At 47.4% G+C, this 11793-nt stretch overlaps 2 protein-coding genes across 3 annotated transcripts in view; one reads left to right on the top strand and one right to left on the bottom strand.

Annotated features, from left to right (window-relative positions):
• The window catches only part of siah2l (seven in absentia homolog 2 (Drosophila)-like), a 12707-nt gene extending 10419 nt beyond the window's left edge, over positions 1-2288 (bottom strand). Inside the window, exons 1-2 of one of the 2 annotated variants that reach the window (XM_015021051.1) lie at positions 1738-2288; positions 809-988 (exon numbers count right to left, since the gene is read on the bottom strand). In XM_015021051.1, coding sequence (XP_014876537.1) covers positions 809-988; positions 1738-2175 — 618 coding nt within the window. In that variant the 5' untranslated portion in view covers positions 2176-2288. The remainder of the gene's footprint in view (positions 1-808; positions 989-1737) is intronic. The other variant, XM_015021050.1, reaches the window with a different exon arrangement.
• Positions 2289-2449: 161 nt separating this feature from the next.
• On the top strand, positions 2450-11461 carry LOC106938858 (neuronal acetylcholine receptor subunit alpha-10-like). The gene is made up of 6 exons (XM_015021046.1): positions 2450-4296; positions 6858-7003; positions 7071-7225; positions 7423-7669; positions 7740-8025; positions 10164-11461. Exons 1-6 carry the CDS (start codon positions 4245-4247, stop codon positions 10817-10819), a joined length of 1542 nt encoding a protein of 513 aa, XP_014876532.1. The 5' UTR covers positions 2450-4244; the 3' UTR covers positions 10820-11461.
• Positions 11462-11793: the final 332 nt, after the last annotated feature.

Here is an 11793-nt window from a genome sequence, read left to right as displayed (position 1 = left end):
ATAATTTGTTGCTATTCACCGTCATTGACGCTTTGCCTGAACACCCAGTTGGAGCCCGCTATGAATTATCCTTCAAATCTGGGGAAAAGAAGGACGCATTTGAAGGAATCTTTGAATTCGGACAGGCCTTGTCGCCACGCTATGACGTAATCGGCCTACAAATCCGTCCTTCCAAGGATGCAGACCCTGAATTCGGACACAGCTCATGTTTTGATTTCAAAGCAATTCTGAGGCAAAGTGGAGAAACCTCAAACTGCTGTTGCGCCATGCACACAGCAGGCTGTTGCTAGGCAACCAAAATTAGGGGGAATTTGAAACTGTCTGTTACCCTACAGGCTGTTGCTAGGGAACCAGAAAGTGAGAGTTAGTTGACCCAGGCTAAGCGTCTAAAGCCTACATCTCCCAGAATGCTGTACAGTTTGGGATCAGAGATAGTGAAAATACTGAACATTCATTCAGATGTTTTATCTATTGATCATATATGTTTTATCTATTGATCATATATTAATCACGTCTTTAAAGCGTTTGTTATTGATTTATAGTCCAATCAGAACCAGTCGTCTGGGTTCTGATCGGAACCATCACAACCAGTTCGTACAAAAACCTGGGAATGTTTGCAGTTTTTTCCCCTCCATGAACTCAGAAGTTTACATGCCTCTGGTCAGAATCAGGATATCTGAAGGGAGATATTGATTAGTTTACTGATTGGTTATTCTGATGATTAACAGTTTCCAGGTGTTCAGTAGAACTAGTTCTGCTGGTTCTCACTGGACTCCAGACATGCGTGTATGTGAGTGTGTGTTCTGACCTGCAGTGTGGTGATGGACTTGTGTGTGTGCATCAGGTGTGGCATGACAGCCTCCAGAGGCCCCGCCCACTTGCAGGTGGCTCCAGGGCAGGGACAGGTGTACGGCCTGAACTCACACAGCTCCTCATGGTCGGCCTTCTGGCTGTGGTGAAGGACCAGCAGGCAGCCGGAACCAGAGTACTGCAGGGAAAGGGCAACGGGCCAGAACCGGGTCACAACCAGAAGAGAACCAGAACTGGATGTCTGGGTTTGACAGCTGAGAACAAGTTCTGGTTCTGCTGCTTAAAAATAAAAAGTGAGTTTTTCCAACCAGATCACATTTTAATAGATTTCTTTTCCCCTCACTTTCTTTTCTAAAAACAAATAAATAATGTAAAATATAGTTAAAAACTGTTTTTTATTTCTGAGCCAGAAGTTTGATTATCAGAATAAAATCTAAATTTTAGCAGAATAAAGACAATTTTACCAGAAAAAACAACATGAAACTATAAAAAAACGCTTTTTTTAATGAGAAAAATCTCCTAGCGTTAAGAGGACACCCTTCTGTTGCTGATGTGTAGAACCAGAACCCAGATCAGGTCAGAGGTCAGGACTCAGATTTCAGTCCAATCCACTTCAACTTTAATGTGTCTGTAACAGAACCAGAGATGGCAAGTTCTGTTACACTGAGGCTGAGCGGTAGAACCTGACCCAAACAGCTCCAGAACCAGATCAACATAACATTTATTCCAAATAAGGATCACACTGAACCCTGTCTATGGTTCCTGAGGGACCAGAACCAGAACCAGACGGGTACAGACTCTAGGTTTGTTTTGGTTCAGAAGGAATCCCCATGACGTCACCCGACGCGCGCGCATGCAGTGGAAACGTCGAGCGGAGTAATCGGTGTCTCCCGGCCCAGCCCGGCTCGGACCGGTCCGGTGCCTTACCTTGCAGGGGAACGGCAACGTGGAGGCCACCTTCTCCATGGCCAGGTTCCGGATGCTGGGGCTGAGCGGGCCGCGGCAGGTCGGGCAGCAGCTCAGCTTCTGGCGGCATGGGTTGCAGACCAGGTGACCCGCCTGGCACTGCAGGATGGGCGGCAGGACGTAGTCGAAGCACACCGGGCACTCGAACAGCGCCGTCAGCTCCGGGGACTGACCGGGGAGAGCCGCGGCATGCGGCAGCGAACCGGCGGAGGATGCGGCGGCGGAACCCGAGCCGGGGACGGAGCCCACACCGGCGGTAGCTGCCACTGCTGCGGCCGCGGCGGCGGCAGCGGCAGCGGCGGCGGCGGCAGAAGCTGTGCCTCCGGAGCCTCCGTGCTTTCCCCCACCTGCTTTACCGGCTCCCAGTCCTCCACCTCCGGCTGAGGACGGGCGGCTCATTGCGTCCTGCTGTGGTCCGGTCCAGTCAGCGGCCCAGCGGGCGGTACCGTCATTTACTATTTACGACCGGACGTCCCTCCGGGCCGCGGAGACACAACATGGCGGCGGTTAGTTTGTATTAGTTTGCATCTTGAGCCGGACACTACCATTGGTTGGATCAGTTTGAAGTGACGGTCCGCTCAGCCAATGAGAGAGAAGGGGCGTGGCATTACATAATGTTCAGAAGTGAAAGAACACATAACGTCCCATATAATTTATCAAGCAATTACATTCAAATCTACTTATTTCTTAAGCATTAAATCAAAGTAAAACTTTATATCATATAAACATTTAACTGAAACATGAATACTTAGAAATCATTAATCCTATTTGGTCAATTCAGAAATACTTTATTGATCCCAAAGGAAAATTAAATGTTATAGATGTTATAATGCAAATCATTCAGTGAGGGGCAGGAACAGCCTCCTGTAGCAGTCTGTATTACAGTGCTCCTCTGACACTTCTGACTTAGAGTACTTCTTTACACCATTACCTCCAGAGGTTCTCCAGACCAGAACCAGAACCGTCCGGAACAGAACCAAAACCAGAATCAAGGACCTGAAGAGGCTAAACAACCCGATGAAGAATGCTGATTATGTTCTGGTTCTGCTGTTTGTTCTGGTTCTGTCCCGGTTCTGGTGCTGCTGCCCATCAGATCAGAGGCAGTATTCATTTATCATCATCGTGCAAGACAGCAAACTAGATTTAAAAATAACAACTCTAGAAGGCATAGCAAATAAATCAATATTAATAAATCAATATATAAATATTAGAAACACCCAAAAGCAACCTGTGACCTTTGACCTGCAGCCTGGTAACCCTAACCCAGCAGCTGAACCTGATCCCGCTGATGTAAAAGTCTCTGGCGCCCCCTGCTGGACACTCAGCTGACGTCACATACTCCGTACCTCAGCAGCTGGGAAACTGGATCAGAACCTTCAGCTGGTTCTGGTTCTGGTTCTGTTCACAGCAGGAATCTTTGATCTTCTGCTCTCATGAAAATATTTTTATTTTATTTTTCTATTTTAACATTTTAATGGAGGAATATTAAATCAGTTAAGTTTCTGTGGAAACCCAGCAGAGCTGATCCTGACCAGCAGGGGGCGACAGTACAGAGGAAAAAACTTCACTTTAACAAGAAAAAACCTCCAGCAGAACCACAACCGGGTCGGTACCAGAGACCGTCTGACCCGACTGGAGATTTGACAGAGCAGAAGAACTGAACCAGGAGTACTTTCTATAAAAAGTTAACAGCAGGAGACAGAAAACGATTAGGCGATGGCAGCATCATGACTGCTGATGCCCCGCCTCCAGGAGGGAATCAGCCAATCGGAACACAGAGCAGGTGTAGAAATAACTGAGGAAACAAAAAGTTAAGAGCTGGAATAACAGCAGATAATGCAGACTGGAGAGCAGTAGGAGAAAAAGTCAGCTTGTCTTCCTGCTTCACCACATTTTGACAAACCTCTGCAGACTTTGACTGTGACAGGTAGGTTCTACAAGAAGTAGAGCTGCATGATGAGCATGTTGCTGGGTTTCCTTAGAAACTTTTAATCTCATCTGAACAATGAATTTAGCTTACTGCACTGATGACCAGGATCAATTGGAATGAATAGATAAAATAACTCAACTGATGAACTGAACTGATCTGAACTGAGAATGCTCAGACAAAAATCTTCACCATATTGAATCGGTTCATCTGATTCAATTGTGAAACAGATGAACTGCAGTCTATCTTCTGGTTCCTTTAACTGGATCAAAGAGGAACTGACTGATGATTTTGGGTCAGCAGAACCAGACCTGGTTCTGTGGAGAGAACCAGGTCTGTCCTCCAGGGACAGTGGATGGTGTCCTGCAGAGTTTTGTCCTAACATTGTGCAGAGCAGGTGGAGCACTAACGACTGCTCATACATCAGAGACCAGAGCTCTACTGCACACGCTCAGACCTTCATCACCATCCTCTGCCTCAGCCCCTCCCCTCCCTCTCCTCCTCAAGCTGGACCCACTCCATCTATCGGATCAGAACCAGGATGGAGCTCTGCTGCAGAACCTCGGCCGTCCTGCTGCTGCTGCTGCTTCCAGGTAAGAACAGTTTAATGTGGGTCTGCGCTCGGGTTGGACCAGAACCAGAACCGGATCCTCTACTGGTACTGGCTTCGAAACTGAGACACAAAGTTCTAATGCTTTATTCAGAGAACTGAGCCGGTTCTGCAGAGGTTCTGGACGAGTCCATCACGTCCCACCTGGAGGACAGAAGTCAGGACCTTTACAGACTGGTTCTAGTTCTGGTTCTGCTGGGCAGTGAGACGTAGTGGAACAACCTGAACAGCCTGAGGTAGAGGTTGTAAACAGTCAGAGTGAGGCAGAACCTCCTGGTCCGGTCCAGATTCCAGCAGCTTCTGAAGCATCAGAGCAGAACTTCTTCTCATCAGAACCAGAACCTTCAATCTGGGCTCACTGAGTTGATCCAGCAGAACCAGAACCAGAACCTGTCTGGAGGTTCTCCATATCCTCTCTGGTTACATTTATTCAGTTCTATCTGGCTGCTTTGGTTTTCTGTGACCCGGTTCTGGTCCACTAGTCCTCTGGACCTGAACCTTCCAAGTAGCAGAGCTTAATGAGCCGAGTTCTTCTGGTTCTGGTGGGTTCTGCTCCAGTGTGGGCGGATCTTAGCCCAGCTGGTGATCCGGTGGAGGCAGCATCATGCTGAGGGGGAAGCCGCTTATGGACATCTATTGTTTTATTGGAGGATCGAATCATAAGAAAAATCATAAACGACCAGAACACTCCAGTCCCACAGTTCATCAAATGTAACAGAGGGACAGGAAGAACTGGCTTACTGTGAAACCATGAGCTTTATTATTATTTATTACTATTATTAATGATATAATAACAGTATTTATTATATTAATATTATTATTAAATATTATGATTAATAATAGTAATTATTATTATTATTGTAATCCAGTGATGATGATGGATTATTATGGGATGCTAACGGCTGAGGTCCGCCCAGGTTAGCATTAGCTTGGTGTCTAGATCATTTCAGAACCAGATAATCGGACCTGGACCCGCCGTCTGTCCATCCAGCAGAACCAGAGTTTCCTCCTCAGTTCAGACAGAAACAGGAAGTTGGTTCTGGTGATTTCATTGGACCCAGGATTGTTTCTCTGAAGCTGAAGAAAGAAGCGACAGACAGAGCCTCTGATCAGACTCGCCCACTGCGCCTGCTGCTCCCGGCCCTCTTCACGCCTCCTGACGCATCAGATTCATCCAGTTCCCCTTAATGAGTAGATAAATAAAATGTTTCTTTAAATTATTGGTAATTGTTGGGTGAAAGTTGTGACTTGAGGACTAATCGTGATGTTGATTTGTGAGGCCTCACCTGATTGGTTCCCCTAAAGTCAACTGAACCAATCAGACGTTGGGGTTTATTAATGAGGCAGCAGCAAATACTTCATGATGTAATGCAGCACAAATAAATGTTTATGGTGACTTTGATCTGTATCTGATTCAGATTGTGATTTGGTCCTTAGATTTAAAGCGCACGCTGAGTAATAAAGGTTAGAAATGAGGTAAACAGAGGGAAGTTGAGCAGGAAGTTGATCTAATCTGGAGGTAAATAACCCCAGAGGCAAGACGGCCGCCAGAGAGAATCAGCCTAAACAAGGTAAATATTTAGCCCAGAGAGACATGGGAGGCGTCCTGTCTCAGATTATCTCCCAGACGCGCTAAAGGCCGCCAGGTTCTGACAAACAGCCCCAGCTGGTGCAGATGGTGGGCCAGAACCGGGCCAGAACCAGGTCCAGTAAGCATGTCCATGTTTGTCCAGAGCAGCAGTGTCTCCTGTCCTCAGGAATCTGAAGGTCAGCGCTGCAGCAGCTGCTCCTTTTTAGTTCAGCGAGCTGCTGCTCAACTCAATGAAACATGAATCGGACCAGAACCGGGTCGAACAAGAACCCAGTTCAGTTCCAACAGCCACAGAGACTCACTGGGTTTTATTCCTGTTTCCATCAGAACCACAGCAGATTCATTCATATTCTAGTTATAATTCATCTGGACCTCATTTCATTGGAACCCAGCAGCTTTGGGCTCACAACAGAACCTCAGCAGGCCCACCTGGTTCTGCTGCTGGTACTGGATTTTATTCCTGATTTATGGATCTGCAGTTTCCCTCAACCCTTATGAGGAAGTTCCTCTGATCAGACGGGGAGACGGGAAGAACTGGAGATCAGGTTCTGATGGATCACCTGCAGGGGTCTCTCATCTGATTGGTCTGCAGCTGCAGGCATCCAACCAATAAAAACATAACACAGAAATGTGAACTCATAAAAAGAATGCTAAACAACTTTAATTTCTAAAAGAGTTGAATCAGATATCTGATCCTGTTCCTCATTAATGAGTGGATTAGTGTAATCCTGCTGTTCCAGATTAAGGCTGAGGTGATGATCAGGTTAATTAAGGTGGGAATGCATCAGCTGCAACAGGAAGCGCTGCGGATTAGAAAAGATTCACGATCAGATCAGAGGACAGAAACTCCTGGAAACAAGTTTAACGTTTGAAAAGAGAAATTAAAGAAACATGAGAAAAAGTTATAAACCAAGCCTTTGAGCATGACTAATCCAGAGTAATCCGGTCTGCAGGGTGTTTCTCGGCCCATGGCCGCTTCGCCCAGAAGCTGCTCAACAACCTTTTCTCCAACTACACCAACGCTCTGCGGCCGGTGGACGACACTGACCATGTCATCAACGTCACGCTGCAGATCACTCTGTCCCAGATCATCGACATGGTAACCACGCCGCCGCCATCTGCACACGCTCGGCGGCTCCCCAACTTCACTGCTCCATTCTCTGCAGGACGAGCGGAACCAGATCCTGACCACCTACCTGTGGATCCGCCAGGTGTGGATGGACGCCTTTCTGAGCTGGAGGAGTGACGAGTACGACGGCCTGGACGCCATACGCATCCCTAGCAACTATGTCTGGAGGCCTGATATCGTGCTCTACAACAGGTGGGTGGGGCTACTGTAGATGGGCGGGGCTACTGCAGGGGCAGGAATAGAGGGTGGGTCTACTGTAGGATGGATAGTGCTTGTGGTCTTCAGGCCCTGGTTTCCTCCAGATTTAACCCTTCCTTGTCTTTAGTGTGGATGATGAGTTCTGCATGTGGGAGGAATTTCCTTGAGGTTTAACCCTCACCTCTCCGCAGTGCGGACGATGAGTTCTCCAGCTCCATGGAGACCAACGTGGTGCTGCGTAACGACGGCCAGGTGACGTGGGACCAGCCGGCCATCACCAAGAGCTCGTGTTCGGTGGACGTGGCGTTTTTCCCTTTTGACGTTCAGCAATGCCACCTGACCTTCGGTTCCTGGACCCACAACGGGAACCAGATGGACCTGTTCAACGCATTGGACAGCGCCGACCTGGCCGACTTCGTCCCCAACGTGGAGTGGGAGGTGAGAGGTCACCGGCCAGGTCGCCTGCTGCCCGGCTTGCTGTGACCAACCTCTGACCCCTGTCCCGTAGGTTCTGCGCATGCCGGCCAAGAAGAACGTGATCCTGTATGGCTGCTGCTCGGACCCATACCCGGACATCACCTTCACGCTGCACCTGAAGCGCCGCGCCTCCTTCTACATCTTCAACCTGCTGCTGCCCTGCATGATGATCTCCTTCCTGGCGCCGCTGGGCTTCTACCTACCAGCCGACTCGGGCGAGAAGGTGTCGCTGGGCGTGACGGTGCTGCTGGCCCTCACCGTTTTCCAGCTGCTGGTGGCTGAGAGCATGCCGCCGTCTGAGAGCGTCCCACTGATCGGTGAGGAGTTTCCTTTGTCCTGAACCTCAGCAGAGAACAAACGTCTCTGACTGCAGGATTCAACATGCCTGCTATCAAACATCAACATAAAACACAATTAAGATGGATTACCTTTGCTTCCAATTAAAGGCACATTAATGACTCCATCATTCAATATCCTAAGCATAGATATATAATATTAGATTAGTGCAGATGAATGATGACTCAGCAAAACTAACTTAGAGATATCTGGAATTCTGACTCGTCATAATTTGCTATGTCTTCTAATGAAGTAGATATATTTAATCTAGATGGTTTTTCTATTCCAGATATGTTGAATGAACATTCTGACTAGTCAGGAAACGTCACTGATAATTATTCTGTCAAAATGCCCCAGATTTACATAGCATTTTAAAGTTATTAAAAGTCAAATATTGTTTTAAGTTGTTCGACAGCAGCACTTTTATCTCTTCTAAGCCATTTAAGTTCGTTTGTGTTTTTTGGAAAGAATAAGCAGTAAATTCTTTGCGGGCTTAAGCAGCCGTCGCTTAGATAACTAGAATGTAATTACAGATAAAACTGTTTTAATGTTAAAACTGCCTGCCATACAACAAAAAGAAGTATGTTGTGGTGTTTTATTCAGAAATTATCTCAGGTAGAAATGTTAATATTTCTCTCTGGTTTTTATATCTGCAGGAGAAATAAATATGAAAATTAATGTGATGCAGTGAGATTATGTACATTTCTATGATTCTTTATTAGATAAAAAACTGTTTTTTTAATCTAATTTTTAACAACAGCCTGCAGCTTGTTGTTAAAGCTGCAGGCAGATGAAGCTGATGCTGCATCCAGGCAGAGAGTTAATGTCAGCTTGTAACAATAAAACAGCTGAGTTTAATCACATTAATAATCACATTATTACCACTAACTACCACATTATTATAGGTCAGAATCAATTGTACAGAACAGAGATGCTGCAGTTTTATCTGATAAACCTGCCTGGAGGCATAAAGTTATTTTCTCACTGAATCCTGTAATTTCTCTGAGGGAAGTTTTAATGAGCAGCAGCAGCGTTTCAGTCTGACTCCAAGGAGGAAACGGCTTCCAGATAAATGGATAAAGCCTCCAGCACTGCTCTGCTGGGGGGCGAAGGTGTTGCTCCTAATTAAAGGATTTAGATTCCTGGCTGGGATCCACATCAGGTCGCTCCATCAGAGCAGAACCAGGAAAAGTTTAAATCCTGCTGAGTCAGCAGATCAGCCATAATGACTGTGGCAGAGCAATCAGCAGGAAGCCGGCGGGTCGATGCTTCCTGTCAGCGAATCCACCAATCACCGCTCAGGATCCGCCGATCCATTCAGCACCGGGTAGCTCCAGCAGCAGCAGCTTTAAATCTTCACACACGCACCGAGTCTCACACACACATCGAGTCACGCACACCTTGTCACACACACACTAAGGAGGGAAAAGAAAAGGAGCAGGCTGAAGTCAGGAACCGGTTCAAACTTAATAAATATTCAGCTTTAGTAAATACATGTCTTTTTGACCTTGTTGCCATGGTGATGGCCATATGAATGAAATAGGAAAAATAATCTGTCAGTTAGCTTTGGTCAGGGTTGGTTCTGTTTAAAGGGGCAGTATCACGTAAAGTCAGCTTTCATCATGTTCTAATGTTTTCCCTGTTGTGCTGGTTTGATTCTTTCATGTGTGAGAAATCCTTTAATCTTCATGGCAACCATTCAGCTGAGAAAAATGCCTGGGTGGACCTAGCCCCGCCTTGAAGGCACAGCTCCTCCCCCGATCAGCTCCTTCAGACTAGCCAGCAGCAATTAGTAAACAGCTGGTGGAACTACTGAGCTCATTTGGGAGCTACTTCTCAGAGCAACGCTGGTAAAAACCTTAAATTGTTAATAGAGGAGCCATATTGGGATGACTTCCTGGAGGCGGAGCTTCAGAGAGAGGAGGAAATTCTTAAAGAGACAGAGGCCCAATTTCAGGGCGTTAAGTAAGGAAGTAGCATTTCTTTTAAGTTATACTTAATATTTTTATAACAATTGCTGAGCTATAAAATGGCACTATGTGCCTGGAAGACATGGTACCAGCCCTTTAAGTCTGACTTGGTTTTGAGTCCAGATGGTAACCCGTCTGTGTCCCACCAGGGAAGTACTACATCGCTACCATGACGATGGTCACCGCCTCCACCGCTCTCACCATCTTCATCATGAATATCCACCACTGCGGCCCCGAGGCCCGGCCTGTCCCAAAGTGGGCGGAGCTCCTCGTCCTCAACTTCCTGGCCCGGATCTGCTTCGTCAGCGAGGTGGGGGCCAGCTGCCTGGGGGGGGTGCCGTCCAGGAAGCAGCCACTGTCCCGGCAGGAGTCCCACAGCCGGTCTGACGACAGAGGAAGAGGAGCCAGCTGGGACGTCAACGGGCGGGCCTGGGGGGTGCGGGGTGAGGAAGAGGAGGGTCCCGGGGGGCAGGAAGAGGGGGGTCAGCAGGCAGGAGGGCAGGAAGCGGTGTGGAAGGAGGATCTGCTGGTCACCATCGATCACTCCGAGGAGAGAGAGGCAGAGCAGCCAGCCAGCGGGGCGACCCAGAGGGAGATCCGGGTCAGAACCAGGTGTGTGTGCCAGCACCAGCGGCTGCTGCAGAGCGTGGAGTCCATCGCCGGGTCATACCAGGACCAGCGCACCGCCCAGCGCCGCGTCGCCGAGTGGAGGAAGGTTGCCAAGGTCATGGACCGCTTCTTCATGTGGCTCTTCTTCATCATGTTCTTCTTCATGAGCGTCCTGATCCTGGGCAAGGCCGTCTGATGGATCCGACCAGAACATCTGGAAGGATCCGCCTTGAGCAGCGCCACCTCCACTCTGCTGAGGTTTCTCACCTTTACAGCTCATTAAGTTTGAAGTTTTTCACCATGTTTTGCTTAGTGACCTTTGAAACCAAACAGAACCAAGCAGAATCTTATCCCAGAACCTTCAGATGAAGTCTGGTTTTCTGGAAGTGAAGAATACAGTCAGATTAAAATATTTGAAGCAATAATGTGTAGATATTTGAGCCAGGAGAACCTGGGTCCGGTTCCCTGCAGGTCCAAATGGCTCGGTTGGTTCTAGCTGGGTAATCTGCCGAGTCATTCATGGACCTGAGAACTTCCAGAACTTCCTCACGTTTGTTGATGATGTTTAGCTTCACAGGCTTTTCATTCTGATTCTTGAAACATTAAATGGCAACAGATTATCCGTTAATCTGATCATTTAGTGCTTTATTAAGGACATAAAATCATCTAAAGTCCTAAAACCTGGGAGCTTTATTTTGGACCGGGGTCGGTTCTGATTCTTTTACATTTTATCCACTTTATAAACCAACACTGCATGAGTCACTCACTGTTCAGTAAGTATAATCAATCAGCTGAATCTGTGATTGTATTGATTTACAATAAATGATATTTATAATTATTCCCTGCCTCTGATTTTAATCTGTGACCCAATGAACTCTGGACCAGACGTGTTCGGTTCAGAACCGAGATCCAGAACTGGAGGACTGCAGCGCCCTCTGGGGGATGACATATGAGTCACCCCCTGAAAGCATAAAATAAATAGAAGACAAAGCTAAACTAGAACTGCAAGCAGATATAATGGGTTCCTGGCCCAAATCGGCAAGTCCTTCCTCTCCACAGCCCCCACCTACAACCCACCTGCACACCCCACCACGTGCTTCCCGTGGGCCTCATCATCGCCGGCGCTCTGTGTGCATTGACCAAATCGGCAATTTTCCAGAATGGATTTTA

This window comes from Poecilia latipinna, unplaced genomic scaffold (genome assembly GCF_001443285.1).
Source record: "Poecilia latipinna isolate Pla-1442-1.1 unplaced genomic scaffold, P_latipinna-1.0 Scaffold2714, whole genome shotgun sequence".
Lineage (NCBI taxonomy): Eukaryota > Metazoa > Chordata > Actinopteri > Cyprinodontiformes > Poeciliidae > Poecilia > Poecilia latipinna.
Note: the sequence above shows the minus strand (reverse complement) of the source record. Positions and strands in the feature narration are given on the sequence as shown.